Genomic DNA, 21,460 nt, shown 5'->3' on the forward strand with positions numbered 1-21,460 from the left:
AACGAGATGTTGTGTCAATTTTATTATTATTATTATTATTTTGTTTTGTTTAAAAAATGGACAAACGAAAATGAAGCTAGATTTTTCGTATTTTTTGGTCGTGGGTAAAAAAAGATGCCGTTTTAACAATAAAACACCTCATATTACGAGAAAAGATGTTTTAATGTCATAATTATGCCGTTTCAACAACATAACATCTCGTTCTTACAAGAAAAGATGTCGTTTTAATAAGAAAACATCTTGTTATTACAGGAAAACTTCATTTTAACAAGATAATTGTCATTTTAACAACATAACATCTCGATTAATGTCACGCAATTCTGAGAAAAAAAATCAGAATTCAAGTTTCACAAGTATACAAAATCAGTTCTTGTTTTATTTTAAAGACAAGATTTGTGGTTCAGTGAGTCAGATTCAAACTGATTCAGTGAGTTCATTCAGTAAAGGATCCATTGGGATCCACAGGACTGATTCAAACTTGGGTCTTTTTTGCATTTTGTGCACACTAGACTGAAGCACTGTGATTAGCACAACTCAGCTTACATTCAAGCCTTTCACAAACTCCAAACATCTTAAGAGTCTGCAGATGTTCAGTAAAATGAAGTAAAACACTCAAGCACTGATTTTTTTTCACACAAAGAAGATTGGGTTTCCTGTTGGTGTGCTAACTTAAGCTAGGCAGATTTCCACTCTGACTCCTATATACCCTAAAACATACTGAACCACCACACCCAGCTCCCACAGAAACACCCAAATCCAGCCACATACACTCCTCACACCCGCCTGTATAACTAGAAGAGCAGTGGCACATGACCAAAACAGCTCTTACTAAATTCAAAACCAACAGCCAACTGAAACAATACACCCAAGGATAAAAGTAAGAATCAGACTCACCGTTTTTGTGACATTATGCCAAAACAGAAAATTAACACTCTGAACTCTGAGAAAAGTGGTGCATAAATGGATCATATGAAAAGTGGTGCAGTGGGGGCTGGACTACTGAGGAGAAAGAACCCATCATAAAGAAACAAGCATTTATGAGAAGTGAAAGAAGCGAGACAATTTTTTTAAATGACGTGTTCGTACAAACTCAGCTCAATTAAATATACTTTTATATCTGCACATACTGGATTTTTGAAATTTAGTTGTATATTTTTTCTAAGTAATGGATAAATGGCACAAAGCACATTTGCATTATTCAAGCAGCTTTAATAAGCTTGTATTAACTGCATATCAATTCAAAATTAAAAATGTATTTGTCACAATGTATAACCATTTAAAATTAACTAGCAAAGAGGAAAAAGGTGATTAAAAGTTGTGAAAAACACATTAGGTAACCAATATAAATGACTCAAATTACCCCTAAATATCGTTTATTTTTTTAATGCATTTATAATATATTTTAAACCTAAAACCTGATGTTGATGCAATAATACTGCGTCAGCCACCTTGAAATAATGTTGCTTTTTAATGATTGAAACAGCAAATTTGCACATTTCATGTTTTCGCAACAACATCTTCTGTCATTCACTACTCTCAGTTCTTCATTTTCTGGTCTTTCATGCTTGCCTTACGACAGAGCCTATTTCTGGCATCCATCTGGGGTTAGAGGGTGGCACGGCAGCTTCTTCCCTGTCCTCCCGGTTTCATTTCTCCCCCCCTAGAGCAAGTCTGAAATAAAGTACACAGTCTCTCCTCCACGATGATGCTTAGTCGTCATAAATTACATCCTGACGGCCCTTTGCTTCCATAAACAACCAATATATTTAGACGCTGGACTATCTCAGTTTACTTCTTCTAAAAACACATTACGAAAGGCCTCTCTCTCTCACAAAACATGGAAAAACTTGCCAGTGTTGTCTCAGTTGGAACAAGAATATTCATTATCAAATAGAATCTGTATGCCAAGACTTTAAAAAAAAACCTGCACTTCTAAAGGGTCAGAGACCAACACGTCTTGTAACAGAAAGCTATAAATATCAGTGTCAGGGACATTTAAAACTTAGAAAGCTTTAAAGTCTGTAACAGAAATAAAAAGACAAACAACTGAGAAGAGCTTTGATGTTCAAAATGTGAAACTTCAGAACATTTCTAAAGTACTCTGAGACGATTTACATATTTATTCACTATTTATTTATTCTAAGACTAAGTGTATCTTTAAAACAGTCCATGTGACATCAGTGGTTCAACCGTAATGTTATAAAGCTATGAGAATACTTTTTGCGTGCAAAGAAAATAAAAATAACGTAGGGCTACAGTGATTCCTCAATTCCGTTCGAGTGTTCGATTTTTAAAAATCCTCGATTGCATTTTGGCAGTGTCAACAAAATACCGGAAGTGGTGCATTCCACATATTAAACCCATTTAAAAATCATAATAACACATAAAAGGACAGTCATTTGATAACTGTTTGAACAGTTTTGCCTAAAAATGGCACTAAACTTTACATTTTGCTTTAAGTTATATAACTTTAAGTAAATCTGCTACGGTGCCCAACAGGCAAGTGGCTGAAAGGAGGCCACGCTGAGCGTCTGAATGCTTGACAGATCTAATGCTTTTACTCCATAAAGCACCACTATGGGACGGGATCTCCTGGGCCTTCCAGCTATGACCCCATTAGCTGAATGCTCTCGAATGTGGATGAGAGTAAGTAAATGTGTATTTGTCAGCGTATGTGTGATGGAGAGGGCCACATGGACCTTAGTGTGTAAGGACACTACATGATTGGCATGGGAATTCCTGCTGAATGCATGCTAGTTCTCACATGTCACAGGCACAATATAATGTAAAAATGTTTTCTGATGGCTCACAGTTGCCATAGGAAAGACCCTAGTTTGGAAGAGATGAGTGTTGCTAAGCGATGGCATGGTTAAAGCCATTGTTGCCTGGCAGATCGGTGTGATCAGTTCTGCTGAACGTGCTGGAACAGGCCAGACGCCACCATTTGTCCATTGGACAGCACTTTGTTGCATAATGAGTATTATTTGCCTGTTATTATGAAATTGTTTGTTAAGCTCTAGACTGTTCTGCACACCTGTGCAAGTCTGAGCAGTTTTAGTTATATGTGATTACATGTGATTTAAACAGTGACTAGTATATTAGTGTCATGTAGAGAGAGAGAGAAAGAGAGAGTGGTGGGCGATATAAAATAGAACTCGATTGACCAGTAAAAATGTGTCAACCGATGGATATTCTGTCATCTTTATTGCGGATAGAAAAGTTATCGTCTTTTAATTTTTTTTCCGTCTTTTAAAAGTTTTATTTATTCCTGTGATTTTAAAGCTGAACTTTCAGCATCATTACTCCAGTCACATGACCCTTCAGAAATCATTCTAATATTCAATTTTTTTCAGGTTTCTTTGATGAATAGAATGGTATGGTGTATAATATTACAAAAAAACATATGATTAGATCAGAATGATTAGAATGAAATCTGAAGGATCATGTGACACTGAAGACTGGAGTAATGACACTGAAAATTTAGCTTTGATCACAGGAATAAATTACATTTTAAAATATATTCAAACAGAAAGCAGTTATTTTAAATAGTAAAAATATTTCAAAATTTTACTATTTCTGCTGTACTTCAGATCAAATAAATGCAGGCTTGATGAGCAGAAGATAATTCTTTAAAAAAGATTAAAATCCTCACTGTTCAAAAACTTTTGACTGGTAGTGTATATATGTTTCCAGTGTATGTATATTAAAATCTAAATATTTTAATAAATATTTTAAAAGCAAACTGCAAAAACAAACAATTCAGCTGAAGTGAAACTGCATAGTATAGCTGGACTGTAAACGGTCAACTAATTTATCTAGATTGTTTCTATTAAATCAAATATATTATATAATTTTTTTTAATATATACACATTTTTAATTCTTTAACTATGTTATTTAACAATACTACATTAAAAGATTTGTATACATATATTTTGTAATTATTTTAATACAATTGAATTATTACATATTTATCATACCTTCAAAATGTTTCTTAATATTTTTAGTCCATAATAGAAAATAAAAAAAAAAAAATAGGGTGAACTATCCCTTTAAGACAAGTTATCAGTCGACTAAAATCCAGGCGACACATTAACTAGTGAATGTTGAAAATAAATTGTTTTACAAATTCCAAGCCAAGATCCTTTGAGTTCATTCAAGACGGTATAAGAGAAGGCAGAGAAAAGCTGTTATCGGCCTTAGACTCCCAGTTGATAAGCTGCCATAATTAATAAAAGCTGTGAAAAGCCTGGCATTTCCCATTTGGCTTCCGCCATCATCACACCCTGAGTGAACCTGGTCTCCACTCACCCAAACTCTGTCTCAATAACCAAGAGATAAAGAGAGAGTGAGAGAGCTTGACAGGCCTAGGCTCCTTTTAATCTCATGTAAAAAACATTTTGTCTCAGCTCAAGGCCAAACACAAGGTCTAACTCTGCTTATGTCTGGTCACAAGATCTTCACTGCCTCGTTTGGCCAGATTTCAGTGGAAAATAACAGAATGTGGCTGAATTGGCTGTAAGCCGACGGAGTCTGCTGCATCTGGATATATGCCTGGTTGTAACACTCTTCACCATCATTTGAACATCATTTAGTGACAAACTGTTGCCATGATTAATAATAGATGTACATACACATCTCTTTTAAATTCAATTATTTTCTGCTGGTGATAATAGCACAGCATTAATTACACCAAGCGCAAAGCGAATTCTGTAAGACGCAATCTAAGCCGAATTTACATAGAACTAAGGTGAATTTGACACAAATGACAATGAATTAATTTGAATACTCAAATGCCTGTGCTACTTTAGCGCACATAGCACCTGGTTAGTGAATAAGAAGCAAATATTGGACGCAAAACTATTTACTGTGAGACATTTTTGAGGGACTGACACACTGAGACTCAACAGCAGTGCTTAAAATTATAGCTGGGGTTATTTTTAGCCTATAGCAAAAATGCTACACAAAATGAACCCTGTAAAAGTTTCTAAAGCAAGTAAAATATGGAAGTCCCCTGTTATTAGAGTGTGGGAGGATGGAGTCGAATCAAATGAGAGTTTGTAGGAAACGGGGCGGCATTTTTTAGCTTGTAACCCAGTAATCATTTTGGGAAGGGTGGGAACCAAGCTAAATCTCTGCCTATGAGAGACACTTCCCACTCACGGGGAGCTTCTGAGGCCTAAGACGCTGGATTACAGGCTGACTTCCAGTAAGATCTGGACTTCTAGGCCGCAATCTAAATTACTGAGGATTTAGCGTCTCCTGCAACACAGTAATCTCAACATCGAGGAAGTGAACGCCACAAAGCACTGAGGAGATTTTAGCCAGGAGCATAATCAGCCTCTGTATAATCAAGCTAATTGTCAATTGTCCGTTATTTCCTGGCATAGATTGATGATAACAATAAAAGACCAAACTACACTGCATAAAAATAGAAACATATTAGCTTATTTTATCAACCAAACATTTTATTTAGCCAAGCTTGACTATGAAGACTCTTTTGATTCAGTAAAATTGTGGCAGCCATCATCACTTCTGTTCAAAAAGTCTATAAGATTTTTCAAAAAGTTTCTGAAAGAAGCCTTGTATGCTTACTAATGCTGCATTTATGTGATCACAAATATTGTAATTAAAGTGTAAAATATATTTACAATTTAAGATACTAAAGACTTTTTAGAATTTTTATATTTTAAAGTGCCCCATTATGGATTATGAAAGGTACATATTTTTGGTTTTAGGAGTCCCAAACAATAGGTTGACATACATGCAAGGTCACTTGAAAACACTTTCATTGTCTTATAATATGCATTAATTTTTACCTTATTTGCTCAACAATTCATCCCTCATTTGCATGACGTTAATCTGCGGTGATTGGTTCAATGACCCAGTCTGTTGTGATTGGTCTACTGCGTGAAGTGTCAGGAAACAGAACGCCCATCACCATTGCATTAAACACTCAAACTGCCACGGTATATGCATTAGCCTGATGCAGAAATGTATTGATAAAGCACTGCAGTTTGTACACCAACGCATTGCTCTATTTTTTATCATAACAATGACAAACATTCACTATTTACTGATACATTTCTAGACAATTGCGAGCGAACAGATATTCCTATTAGCCAGTTAGCCGAGTCCTACAAGCTGCGCAGAGCAAACACAACACACACAACTAAATACGTATTTTGCATGCTACAGAGTACATGAGTTTTTAAAAGTTTTTAAAGGATTACTCCACTTTCAGAATAAAAATTTCATCATAATTAGTCACCCCCATGTCATCCAAGATGTTCATGTCTTTATTTATTCAGTCGCGAAGAAATACTTTTTTTTGTTGTTTTTTGAGGAAAACATTTCAGGAATTTTTTCCATATAGTGGACTTCAATGGGAGCCAATGGGTTGAAGGTTAAAAATGTAGTTTCGATGCAGCTTCAAAGGGCTCTAAACGATCCCAGCTGGGAAATAAAGGTCTTATCTGGCGAAACGATTGGTCATTTTCTTAAAAAAATTATATTTATACACTTTTAACCACAAATGCTTATCTTGTCTAGCTTTGTGATGCGCATGCTTATCCTTTGCACTCCAATTCAAGGCAATTAGGGTATGTTGAAAAACTACCATCTCATTTTCTCCTCCAACTTCAAATTCTTCCTACATCGCTGTTCAACCTTTTTTCTGGGAGGGTGTTTGACCCTCCTTGGACATTCACTTTGTAAACACTGGGCCAGTACTTCTGCAGCGATGTAGGATGATTTTGAAGTTGGAGGAGTAAAATGGGTTGGGAGTTTTTAGACATATCCTAACTGTACCTTAACAGATTTACCCTCACAATGCTTGGGATTTTAAAAATGACTCATTTGACTGATTCAGAATCGATTTTTTTCTTTTGAGAGACAATAACTTTATACACATTGCACTTTAAAACTTTGCAGGATGTTTTCATTTATTAAGAGTTGTAATGCACACTGCATAAAAAGTCATTTTCAAAAATCCTTAATAGGGGCACTTTAACATATATTTTTTTAAATGTAGTTTATTACTGTAATGCTGATCTGAGTAGTAGTAGCCGAGTAGTGCTCAAGTAACCTTTCTTTTAGTATTGTCAGTGCTGCCTAATATTTTTTTTAAAAACAGTAATAATTTTTGATAAACAGACAGTTTAAAAGAACAGTATTTATTATAAATCAAAATCTTTTGTAACATTAACATTAAGACTTTACTGTCAGGATGGGCGATATGACCAAAATTGTATATCATGATATGAGTCGTTTTATTTCACGGTAACTATATGTATGTTAAAAACACATGCAAACATAGTTTCGTGACCACGTAGCACAACGACGTCTCGTGAGCATGTAACCGCAATAGAGACGATAGTTGAAAATCTCTAGCGGTTGACAAATTTCCACCGCTTAATCATGTCCACCGATATATTGTCCACCCCTGCTTTACAGTCACTTTTGATCAATTTAACACACCCTTGCTGAGTTGATGTATTTAACAAAATCTTAGTCTAAGATTTATAATCCAAGTCACAAACTAGTAAACCATAAGAAACAACACACATATCCATTGCAATGAAAGCAATCCCAGAACGCACTGTTCCAAGCTTATTAAAAAAAGTTCAAAATGAGGCAAGCATAATAGCGTCCGATTTCTGAATAGCATACCATACCACTCTTACTAGAGTCAGCAGCTAGTGCCACAATTTATGCTATCTTAATGTAATGATTCTTTGTGCACTGTTTAGTGTTTTTTTTCCCCCCACAATATCAAACATTATTATAAAAACATGAATAAATAAAAACACAATAATTGTCCTATTATAAAAATCGCTGCTGGGCCATAATGATGATACTATTAAATGCAAATTACACTTTAAATGTGATTTATTCAGTGAAATTTGCAAAATAATGACAGCATTGTCTGTGCATCCACACACTACAAATACAAATGTGTGTCAGCTCCTAAAGCACATCACTTAACTTCAATATTGTATGTCGAATTTACCCTCCCCCCAAAATCCACATCCATACACACACACAGGCTCGGCTACAGCTACATTGGTAGAAAGCAGTGCTGATGGCCTAATGTCTTTTTTTGCCTCTGAATTAATGTGCTTAAGTGCTCAGCTAAATGTTTCAGGCAGGGCTGCTAGGTTTATAATGCTAGATTTATCCTGAACGTTGACTGTGGCATTATTTGTCATTCTCTAAGCTGCACGCTTCCATAAAGCTCACATTCAACCATTCTTAAAGAGATATAATAGTTAAATCTTGCTAATTTTGTCATATGAGGTTTTGACAGAGGAAGATAATGTCTAAAGAATGTTCTCAATAAAGCTAGATAAGGCTAGACCGAGAGCTTATGCATGTCTTGTGTTTTACTGCTGGAGGTATAACAGAAACACTCACCACATCTTTTCAAGAGAGCCACTGGACCGAAAGCGAACATCTCCCCTAAAGCATCTCTTTCTTTAATAACGGCATAAATTAAACATGGACCCTCACAGAACATCTTCACAGAGCTTCCATATAAACCAACCCTTCATAATAATTTATCAGTTTGCATCACTAGTTCTGCAATCACTTGAAAACAGTTCACACTTGCTCCCAACTGGTGGCAAGAAACACAAAATTAGTTACACGTTTGTTCTAAAAATGACAATAAGTTCTAATAAATAATATACATATATATCCGATATATATATCAGAAATTAACGAGGGCTTGTGGCAAAAATGCCACCAAAATGAACAAAAATGCCCTATAAATGCAAGACAAAAATGTCCCTGCACAATGAAACAATGTATTATGACTGTCGTGAAAATTAAATGTGAAAATTAATGAAAAGTGTTAATTCATGGAATTACATTTAGATTCGCTCTCACTCCATCAGGTTTCTTTTATGCACCGTCTTGTGTGCCACTTATAACCAATCAAACGCGTTTCTGTTGAATTTAGGAATGCATTAGCCAATCAGAGCCATTTAGATTAGAGATGAAAACACTGGTGCTGTTGATGAGTGTGAACGCTCGCAAATTCCCTCTTCATAAACAACACAGTGCAGATTAATTTCTTAGCCTCAGTGATTATTAGAAGTCAACCGATGTATCGTAGGATGTATGTAGGTTTTGCCGATTAATCGGCACCGATAGTGGATTGGCGAAACGGTTATCGGCAAAAATCCATGCCGATAGTTTTTTCTAGGTTGGGTTCGTTGCTGGAGCAGCTGAGGAGGTCGTCATTGTACATCAAAGTCCCTATAGTCTTTGTTATACAGCACTTTGTTATACGGCTTCTAGTGGTGGAAATCACTGACAGCACGTGCCGTTTGTTTAGACACGTGACACTGCGCTGCACAGAGCAGGACACTTCAAAGGCGGATTTAAATCATTGACAACGAAACAGTGTGTACAGTATACTGTAGTGCATGTCTTCATGTCATTACTCAGCCATGAATTTGTTGACTAGATGCTGCATTAATGAAGAAAAGACAGCAGTAGTTGCGAGTTCTTCTAGACGTGGCACTGCACTTTTGCCCGTTGTAGACTAACGTATTTTTAATATTTTGATTAGATAACCACAAATGTTCTAGAATAGAAGCAGTTACATTGTGAAAGTACACAATGTCCATATGTATGCAATTTCAATACTGTGGCCTTTGTGTAGATATTTAAAGATGGCCATCTTTAGCTTGATTTTTTAAGAAATAGTAACACTTTACAATACGAGACCATTTGTAACATTAAGATTGATAAAAGCTGTAGAATAGAAGTATTGTTCCTTGTTAGAGTGTGTTAATTTCAGCATTTACTGATATATTTAAAAAAAAAATTGAGTGGCTTTTGTTAACATTAATGAACAATGAACTAACTGTAATGATCAATATATAATTAATAATAATATTTTTATTCATTTACAAAGTATGGTTCAGTAGGCTACTTTATTTAAATAGTAGAGCACTATTTATTTTCCGTTTGGTATCCATTTTAAAAACCATCGGCCGATTAATCGGTATCAGCCAGTGTGGTCCAACCTAGTTATCGGTATCGGTAAATCCGATATCGGTCGACCTCTAGTGATTATAACTGGAATTTTTGCACAACTTGTGCTAGAACTGGCTATAGTCATGGACTGACATAGCCAAAATGTAACATGCCCAAAACAAAACAAAAAACGTTTTACATAGTTTTCTATATTGACATTAATGATCATTATTACAATATAAAGAGCAATAATCTACCATTATTTTATAATATTTGCCCTATGAGCTTCTGTTTTTAAATGTATAATTTAGATACAATTTTAAACAGTCTATTGTTATCATAAAAATGTATATAAAAATATCAAATTAAAGAATTAAAGTAAAATATTTATTAAAGTAACTGGGTACATTTAAGCATTTGACATTTTAAAAAAACATGTTTTTTATAAAAAAAGTGATTATAAATTAATTTAATTTAGTTCATTCCAGATTTATGCTAGCGTCTAAACATAAGCAAACAGTATCCAAATGATGACATTTATGCCAAAAGAAACATCTTCAGACATGTTCTTCAAACATTTAAATGCGTTTACACCTTGCATTAGGTTGCTGATGTGAACAGAATATCACACTGACCTGATTTTGCATCCAGTCATATGAAGCCCAGAGTCACTGTGGCTCTGTGGTAGGCAGAACTGGACAGAATGAGCATCCATTCTCTCAAACACATCCACAAAACAGATCTGAACTGCACTTCTGGACCTCTAACCAAACCTGCTTTAATTTATCTCAAACACAAAGGTAAAATAGACCTGATGTAGTACAGCACAACAGATGCGTACTTCCAACAAAACAAGCTTTATATCATCTAGGGAGCCGTTCCAAGATTAAATAAGCATTTTCAAACGTCATAATCCCATCATATCCTCAAAAAACCGCAAATGACAATCCATAACTTTGTATGACCTCAACTGTGAAGAGAAAGTAAAAACAAGAAATAGAAGCAGGTTTAACTGAGTGAGTGGTCAACTGTAGGGTCTCACTAACTAACACTAGGGTATCACAGCATCAGGTTTTCCCCTGTGAGGGGACGGCCTGGCTGTGGATGTGTGTTGTTTTGTCTAACCCTGAGGGGGATTACCTCATAACGCCCAACCCCCCACCCAGCTGTGACAGAGGAATTGAAAACGAGACACTGCATTCTAATGCTATACTGCCGGCACACATATTTCATTTACTATTTGTAGCAAATACTGCATATATTTAAAAACTAGTTTGGCGACTGACAATATTTGGGCGAAATCATTGACCGAAATGTTTTGGATGGTCGAAATCATTGACTGATGTGGTGACATTTAATTAGCGCTTCTCCGATGGCAAGTTTTGACTGACTGTGCAGTGTCTAGGACACTATTGCTGGGTTGACAATATTGTTTCGATCTTCATTTTGATGATCCTTTTAGTCTCTGCTGTTTTCAGTTAAACACACTTAAAGGTGACATATCATGAAAATACAGCTTTTTTCCATGTTTAAGAGCTAAAATTAAGTCCCAAGTGCATCTACCAACCCAGAAAATGTGAAAAGGAACAACTAAGGGCCCTATGAAATCCGTTTTATTTTTTCCCAAATTCCGTTTTATTTTTTGTACAAATTTTTTACAAAATAAAATTTTTCTCAACTCCTTATTAATAGTAAATAAAATTTTATTAATCAAAGAGCATGTCTAATTGATTAAAATCATGAAACAATTTCACATCAATTTAATAAAGGTTTAACAAAAATGACATGTTTAGGGCAAATTCTGTGTTTTAGCATGTCTAATTGATTGAATGCATAGTTAATTTATTCACATTTATTCTTAAAATAGCCTTATGAAAGATTTTTTTTTTTACCCTCAGAAATTCTGTCTTTTGTATTTAAAATGTTCTGGTTATCAAATGAAGGCATAAAATATTAATTTTATTAATCTTTTAATTATTAAAAATTAAGCAAACCTTTTTTTTTCGCAAACAAAGGGGAATTTACTATTAAAATTTAAACATGGAAGAAATGATTATACCCTAAAAAATAATGTTTGTTTCATTTTAGTAGTAGTAGTAGTAGTAGTGGTAATAGTATATATTTCTGGCACAATGTCGTCAAGTGAAACCTTTATTTTGATGGGTTGCCGTGTCTACCTTTACATTTCTGTGTGTATATGATATGAAGCTAGTTTTCCTAAAATGGAATGGTCAAATTCTGAAATGACCGTAAGCGTCACGCACGCTTCAGTGTGTGTAGTAAACAAAACCGCTCGTCTGCTCCATTCATTAAAACAGAGACACGTAGAACATGCAGGATTCACATTTAAATTGTATTTTTGTGGCGTAATATTTACAGATACTAGTCCATATTGTGGTTTGATTTAAGTGTAATGACCTACTTTTGATTAATTCATTCAAACTTGACAAATTCCGTGACATTCCGTGTTATTCAGTAAATTCTGTTTTTATGACTGTATTCCGTGATTCCACCCACGTTTTCCACATTGTGGGCCCTAAACAACCCAGTTATTTTTTTTTTTGGTAAGCCTGTATATTACTACTACTACTGCCACATAGGTCTAATATAAACATGCAATTTCTTTCCTATCTGTTTACCTTCACAGACATAACCGACTGTTTTGGTAACTCGTGTGTTTTTAACATAAACATGTGTGTTTTTGACCGTTTAAGCGCAATAACACATGAAAGAGAAGTGTCTTACTCAGTTTAGTACTCACCATATTTCTGTGTGTGCTCAGAAAACTCTATATCATAAGTTTAAACTAATATGGTATAAAAACATGATTTCAGTGTGATAGACATTATAATCAAAACTAAACAGTTGTTTTTTTGGCAGAGTATCTGAAGTACGAGCTGTAAAGGCACAACCCTGTTCTGGAAAAGGGGGTGGGGAGCAGCAGCTCATTTGCATTTAAAGAGACAAAAACAGTGTGTTTCTGCTTCCACTCAAAATAGCCATTTTCAAAAAGATATAATAAATGTTCTGTGGGGTATTTTGAGCTGAAACTTCACAGACACATTCTAGGGACACCTGAGACTTATACTACATATTGTAAAAAAAGGGACATAATAGTTTTTTTTTAAGTAAACATTACACCTACCATCTAATAATCACAATAAGCTTTGTGCTTTGTTACTTTTGATATGAAACAAAATCAGAGATTTCAAATTCTTCCAATTAAATAAAGAATTTTGGTAACCAAACAGTTGACGGTAACCATTGACTTCCATAATATGGAAAAAGGTACTATGGAGGTCAATGTTTGGTTACCAAAATTCTTCAAAATAACTTATGTGTTCAACAGAGTTAAAAAAAAAAAAAAAGTCACACAGATTTGGAATGACATGAGGGTGAGTAAATAATGATTCATTATTTATGATCATTCGAGACCCAGCTTCACTTACAGCAGAAGTGAGTATAAGGGTTTTTTATTAATATTTGCAATCGCCTTTCCTAAAAATGTGCTAGTTAGCAAGTTTAGCAGCTAAACACGGCTAAAGTAGACAGGCTCGTCACTCCACAGAGAGAAGAGAGGGGCGGGGCGAGCAGAGCTCATTTGCATTTAAAGCAGCCTCGACCAGAATGGGATGATTTTTGTAGAGCTGACTTTGGCAAGGTAAAAAGGGTGTTGTTTCACACAACCATTGAGAATTTTTAACCAAAGTATATTATAGACTTCTCATTAAGACCCTAAAGAAATCATATCAACTTCTGGAAAATGGGCATCTGATCGTTGAACTGACATTGAATTTTTGTCACCCGACGACGCAAGCAAAATTTAACCAAATATCAACATCTTATGATGTCGTGTGCCTGCTGGGATCCCTTTAATGTATGTTTAAATATATCTTTCATTATGTTATTATAACAGCCACCATTTGAATGTTTATATTTTAATAATGAATTAGAGTAGGAACATAAATATCACTAAAAAGTTGGCATTAAAACTGCATTATAAATGTTTATAGACTATTAGAGATGTTATAGTCTTGAATGTTGATTATTAAATAAATGTAATTAGTTAATTTAATATTAATCTAAACAAAACCAATTTTGCTTTAATAGAGTAAATCACTATTATAAAACCGTTTTGTGAATTTACTGCTCAAGATGACAGCTTTACATTTACTTCTTATTAGAAATGTGTGCAGCAGGTCACAAAAAGGACGGTCAGTCAGGCTGTCAGCGACACACATTTAAAGAGAAACCAGAGCCCACAGTAACCATACTTAGGTCAGCATTTCTTCACACAAGCGTGGCTTTCAAAGAACTGACAAAATGAGAAGGTTCAGCACTAGAAGCTGGTTGTTCACTTTAAATAATGACACAAATCATCTGAGATCATATGAGATATGGAAAGTGCTGTATTGAATTAACCCAGAAGAGAACTGGAAACGGCCATAATGGAAAGATAAATTATTAAGACTCTGGAGGACCGGTAACTGTGAACAATCGAAAAACTAAGAAACATAAAACAGACATATTTTAAACACATTATCAAAATAAGTATATTTTTTATAGCTGTAGACGTTGATTTTTTAATTTGATGACTGATAACCACTAAGTTGGAGCTACTTTTAGCTCTATTTTAAGGTTTAGTGAACTCTTAAATAAAAAAATTTACAAGTGCTTAAATTAGGAGCGACACGCTTGTAAATTTCAAGAGTGGCTAGATTTCCACATTAGGAGCAACTTTTAGCTTTAAGATTTTGGTGAATACGGCCCCTGCGGGCTTTTATCACAACTGACAATTTCTAAAAGCGAGAGAGACACATGCAGTTCACTAGAATAAGCCTAGATCTTGATATTGAGGAAACAGTTTCCTTGGTGATGAGAAAAGTGGACAAGCACACCCTTCCCCCACATTCTGGTCACTGTATACCAGGTGCAGGACACTCTTAACTAATCCTTATAATACTTTGAATTACTAGTGTGCTAGCAATCAGCAGCAAAAATAGGCCTGTACTAGGTTACACTCTTTTAAAAAGACAAATATAGAAAGAAAACAGCCAGAGGGAGAAAGAAAGAGGAAGGAGCTGAGTAGTCAGTCTAGTTTCAGCAAATATTTAAGGATTGCATTGCCGTCAAGGGTTACTAATAGGTTACCATGTTTACAACGCCTAATACCATGACTTGTCACTGTCAGTACTTTCCAACTTCTTGTCTCTGAAGCAAAATAACAAGCTTAAGTGAAAGAGTTTGGCTCTGCTTTGGATCATATGCAAGAGATCCCAAATTCATGCTCAACCACAATTTTGTCCCTACATGGCACACGGCTCCAGCTGATGTTGACTGCCTGGAGCTCTTCCCAGTTGTGGGACATCACATTCTCATTTCCTGTAAACTTTCTTGCCTAACTTGTTTCTTTTCTGGTTTTAAGTCTCCATTAAGCCAAGAAATCTGAAAATATTCTGGCTCACATTTCAACGAACATCTCTACCACACGCACATCCACATCATCTTGCCCTAAAACAGTCTGCAAGAAACAGGATAAAAACTCACAATGCTATAAAAGTGTAGCCTGAAAACTCCCAGTGTCCTGGTTTCTTATTTAAACCCATGTTTTTTTCAAAATGCTAAATGACTCAACAGTAAAACATGGAGTGGGTTTGGGACTCCTGCTCTGTAGCTATTGAACCCCAGCATGTTTATGTAGATTAATAAGCTCATTCCACTGAGGGAACAGCTGGTAGGGAAAAAAATCACCAAGTTAACACACTAAAAGCCACACGGATTGTTCGAAACCATGATGAAGTAAACACAAGCTTTTTTTTAAACCTAAAGTCCGGTAATCCTCAGAGAAAACCAAGCTAATAACAAAAACCACACAGGTCAGATTCTTACCCATAGTCATCAAAAGAATACATATCGGGACGTTGACGCTCCGTAGACACCAAGGAGAAAGAAAATTCCTCACAGCCGGATGAAACAAAAAGAAAACAGGGAATAGGAGGGGGGATCAGAGAGAAAAAAGAAAACTGTGCCTACTAGTTCATCCCTCATCCTCTCAGCTAGGTAAAACACAGAGCGCACTCATTTCTGATGTACAATAATGCATGAACAGAGAGTGTGTGAGAGAGAAAAGAGGGTGAAGGAATGAGAGAGAGAGCAAGGAGAGCATGTGACAGAGATGGACCAGTCACCTTGTCCTGCTCACATCCATTCTTATCCACTCAAAGGATTGGAAGGCGGTCTGTGCCTTAAAGGAGTCTCTCTCTCCACAACAGAAATACAGCCAAGAAACAGCCACATGATCCTTAAGACACACACATATGCTCATTCATGCAGCTTTCCAGAAGAAACAAGAAGGCTGCTGGTATTCATTGGAAAAAAAAAAGATGTTTGTCTTGCTTAGGTTAAATGACTCAGTTTAGTTCAACAAGCTTAATTAAAGGGTTAGTTCACTCAAACATGAAAATTGTGTCATTAATTACTCACCCTCATGCCGTTCCAAACCTGTAAGACTTTCGGTCATCTTCAGAACACAAATTAAGATATTTTTGATGAAATCGGACAGTTTTCTGACCCTCCACAGACAGCAAGGGCTCTACCACAGTCATGGCACAGAAATGTAGTAAGGACGTCATTAAAACAGTCCATGTGACATCAGTGATTTAACCATAATTTTATGAAGGTATGAGATATATAAAAAAAAGGATTAACGACTTCATTCAACTATTTTTTTCTCTCCCGGGACAGTCCGCCATCAGAGAACTCCCAGATTTCATCAAAAATATCATAATTTGTGTTCTGAAGATGAACAAAGGTCTTATGGGTTTGGGACAACATGGGGGTGAGTAATTAATGACAGAATTTCCAATTTTGGGTGAACTAACCATTTAACCATGTACACAGAAATAACCAGGAAACTGTATTTAAAAAAAAGTATGAAATGGATTTGCCATATATATAGATGCCCTCACAAATTGAAATTGAATGATTCATTAAAACGATTCAAATAATAATTCTGAAAGTCTATTTGACCGATACATTACAGCCACGATTTATTAATTCGTTTACAAGCTTTGGTTGAAATTGTGGCAACATTTGATTAATTTGTTACCTTGTTTTAGGTATGTCATGGCCATTTTTTAATATATATATATATATATATATATATATTTCCTGTTTTCATATACTTTAACTGTAGCCACAATTTACCTAAAACCAGGGAATAAAGTAGGCCCTATGAAATCCTTTTTTTTTTAATTGTTTTCTAATTGTTCTGGATTCAGTTTTTTCCGTTTTCATTTTTCTAGACTCTGTTTTAATGGTTAAATTAAAAAAATATTAATCAAAAGGCATGTCTAATTAAAAGAAATTGGAAAAAAAAAAACACAATTTAACAAGCAATTTATTTGAGCAAATTCTGTTTTCCATTAATTTTCCATTAGGTTTCATTAAATTTTAATCATTAAAAGCATCTCCAATTAATTGATTTTATTTAAAAAATTATTTATTGTTTTATTTGTTTGCTTATTTATTTATTTTATTTTCAGAAATACTATGTTGTGCATTTACATTTTTCTGTTAAATAAATGGTAAATATTCCTTAAAGAATAATGTTTTAATACATATTTTATTATTAGTAGTAGCACTATCATTACAATAAGTAATATATTACTGTCACAGTTTCTTCAAGTTAAACCAAACTTTTATTTTGACAGGTTGCTGTGAAGACCTTTAGTTTGTTTGTATATGATATGACATATTCTGGATGTATATGATAGTTTTTCTAAAAAAAAAAAAAAAATGGTAAAATGCTCATGAAATGACTCTGAGAGCAGTTCTTGAGTTTATGTTTATGTGTTTATGTACTCAAAGTTTGAGGCGGCAGATGCTGAAAATATTTTAAGTGCCACACATGCTTCAGTATGTACATAGAAAACGAAATACACACAGAACATGCTGGATTCATATTTAAATAGTATTTTTGCGGCGTAATATTCACAGACATGCACATTGTAAGCGTACTAACCTATTTTTGACTTATTCATCCAAAATTACATTATACAGTAAATTACATTTTTATGACTAGATTCAGCGATTCCATTCATGTTTTTCGCATCGTGAAAATCAAAAGGCCCTAATAATGTAATAAGTTCTGAATTAACAAGTTCTAAATTCATGACCATAATATCTTTTGTCATCGATGTGCAAGGCTCCTTTCATGAGATTCATTTTTTTGTTGATCTGTCTACAATGGTTGCATCTTAACAAAATCTCCACAAGGAACGAGTGATTGTTTTAACTTCTCATCTAGAAGTGCTCAAACTATAAAAACCTCCAGCATTTATTTTACCAGTATTGGTAAAATAAAGCTGATAATGACACCTTTAAGAACCACATATACACTGTGGCTCAATAAAATGTAGTGCCACACTGTAGTAAAAATGTGTTTGTACTGGCAGTTAAGGCTCTTGGTTCATGGGAAACGAGGGCATGAATCATGACAGCTGGATCTGATACATCTTCGGGGTCTCAGATAAATTGCGCAAGAGGACACACTAAGAAAACACATTTGCTTTAGCTCGACAAGTCAAAAAATGACAAAACATTCACACAGATAACTGACAACTAGTAGGTCTGACAGAAGTGTTTCAACCTGAAACATCTTCTATATACTGTTGACACAAATGAACTCATAGACGTGCAAACGAACGCAATCAATGTGTCTCAGTGGCTGTGCAATTAACATAATCAACTGATCTCATACCTATTGTATAAACAGCTCATTTCATACACTCCCTGCTTCCTGCCAACATGGGAGTGAATGCTTTAACCTTACCATAATGGACCTCTACTGCTAAAAATAGCCTACATTGTGAACTAAAGACTTTTGCTCAGAGAGTCAAGGGTTGAATAAATCATTCCACTGAACCAGTTCCTCAGTTTCCTGTTGGCAAGAATGCAACCGGGTCCAGCACAATTTAAGACTTCCTTCTAGTCCAGACAGAGAGACAATAAAGGAAAGCGAAAGCGGACACATGCAGAAGACCTTAGAGAGCCTAGAATAAATACACAAACTTATGTACATGTTGGTGTTGATATAGGCTACTCTCTATGCACTTAAATGGAGCTCAAAATGTTTAATAGCCTATTTGTACACAAGTTTGTGATTTCCTAATAATTATTTATAGTCAGGTGCAGAAATATCATTTTTTTCATTTAAAACATCTCTGATAAATCACTTTTACCAAACAATTTCCCTATAATACTTTACCTAACCAACAATTAGCACTATGCACTTCGCTTAAAATATATTTTCATTTAACATTTTCTTCATCTTGAGCATTAGAACTACAAAGTGGTAATATCATGCTCACTGACATCTGATACACATTTGTGACCCTGGACCACAAAACCAGTCTTAAGTCGCTGGGGTTTATTTGTAGCAATAGCCAAAAATACATTGTATGGGTCAAAATTATTGATTTTTCTTTTATGGCAAAAATCATTAGGATATTAAGTAAAGATCATGTTCCATTAAGATATTTTGTAAAATTCCTACTATAAATGTATGAAAACTTAATTTTTGATTAGTAATATACATTGTTAAGAACATTATTTGAAGAACTTTAAAGGTGATTTTCTCAATATTTTAGTTGTATCTCTGCCAAATATTGTCCTATCCTAACGAACTATACATCAATGAAAAGCTTATTTATTTAGTTTTCATATGATGTAGAAATCTCAGTTTTGAAAAAGTGACCCTTACGACTTGTTCTGTGATCCAGGGTCACATTTGTTTCTAAATCACAATTAAGCACGAATACAAAAATCGTCATTACTGACAGAACACACCCAGTGAATATTCACTGCACGGGTGGAGACATGTGCATATTCTGCTCCATCAGTTTAGCATTTGAATAAAATACTGTGTGTGGTCACGTTAATTCCCGCGGACAGTTTAGTTAAACTTGTCATGGCCATCGGCATCACTGCTCCGCATCTCGGTGCACGGCATAAGCGTACACACCCCAAACAGTGCCTCTAACCGCTGGTGTCAGCAGAACAGAAAACAGGTGAAGAATCTGCTCACTCATAAATGACCTCAACGCGAGCTTTCAGTGGCTGTGTGCCAGATTTTATGAGCTGACTACTCAGAAAGCGTTCCGGGGATCCAGTTCTAGGCGTGTTCTAAGTGTTAGTGAATGAATCAATGATTCAAATGAATCGTTTAATTAACGAATCGCTCTAGTTTACTTGTATTTCAAACGCAAATCGGCCTATCCACCTCATTTTTCACCTTAAGAGCGGACGCGGCCATTTGTAAATTATATGTGCAAGGCTTCCGGTCTCATCAGCGTCCAGCTATTTTAAGCTGGATAAAACAGCTCCTTCTGCTGCTTGATATTGCAAATTGGAATACATTATTTTTATGTTATTTTAATGTGTTATCTTAATTATGAACACACTGGTTTTTAGTGTTTACTGCACGTTGTTATTCTTCTAGTTATTAGTTGCGGCTATTGAACTGGAAGTCTTGCCTTTCTGATGGAATAGCAATATTTTTTGCATTAAATGAGTCATTGTTTGAATCTAATTTCGGACAAGAACTGATATGACGTTGACTAACAGATGGATCTGCTTTGTTGTTGTTCGTCAGGAAAATTGTTAGGATGCTAAACCTAACCTGAAGGTTCACACCAAGAATGATAAGAATAACTATGTAACTCCACATCACATCTAAAACAATAATGATATAGACAATATGGCTGGAATCACTTTCAGAAGTATTTTTCCAGCTGCCTCTGAGAATTTAAAGTGGCAGATAAAATAACATGCTAATATATTTATCGTTATAGTTGTCATTCTTGAACGCTATTTCTAGAGTTTTAGGGCTGGATTTACTAACAGCTTTTGGCGTTAAAATATTGTCAGGATTTACTAAAGATGAAAATGTGTGGACAGTTATTTTTGTGCCTGAGCTTATTGAATATGCATTTGTATGAGGTTCCCTTTCAAACGCAACATTTATGGGAGTAAAGTATTAAAATTAATTGCGCAACATAAGTTTACTACTATTTAATGCCTTAAAAAGCTTCTTAAGCAGGCAGTAATTTGCACAGCTCTTGGTAGACTGAGTTGTTCATTATGGTAATGATCTGGCTGTGTTTGTGCTCTTTAATATGCGCATTGTTAGTCATACGCAAAATTATGCTCTGATGCTATTTTGCCCTGTTTCGTAAATCTGGCCCATAATCGGCAGATTTGTATCCTACAACTGGTAATAAAGGCTAACAAGACTTATTTCAATCTCGAACATCTGCTTTTTTAATGTATTGGTCAAGCGAACGATTTGATTACACATTAAAAAGCCATTGGCTTGTCGCCACCTACTGGCGCAACGGTGAAACTTTCAAAAAGAGTCAGTGACCAAATGAGTGAACGAGTCTTTTTAATGAACCGATTCAAAAGATTCAAATC

General features: G+C 35.0%; 1 protein-coding gene across 5 annotated transcripts in view; it reads right to left on the reverse strand.

Annotated features, from left to right (window-relative positions):
* evla (Enah/Vasp-like a) overlaps positions 1–21,460 on the reverse strand; it is a 42,467-nt gene that overhangs the window by 20,414 nt on the left and 593 nt on the right. For 2 of the 5 annotated variants that reach the window (XM_051132843.1, XM_051132841.1), the window contains exon 1: positions 15,875–16,123. The exons of 1 other annotated variant lie outside the window; for it this stretch is intronic. In XM_051132843.1, the coding sequence (XP_050988800.1) occupies positions 15,875–15,897 (23 nt within the window). In that variant the 5' untranslated portion in view covers positions 15,898–16,123. Of the gene's footprint in view, positions 1–894; positions 990–15,874; positions 16,135–21,460 lie in introns of those variants that run through there. 2 more of the 5 variants (XM_051132837.1, XM_051132838.1) reach the window with 2 other exon arrangements.

The sequence above is a fragment of the Labeo rohita genome, chromosome 17 (genome assembly GCF_022985175.1).
Source record: "Labeo rohita strain BAU-BD-2019 chromosome 17, IGBB_LRoh.1.0, whole genome shotgun sequence".
Classification (NCBI taxonomy): domain Eukaryota; kingdom Metazoa; phylum Chordata; class Actinopteri; order Cypriniformes; family Cyprinidae; genus Labeo; species Labeo rohita.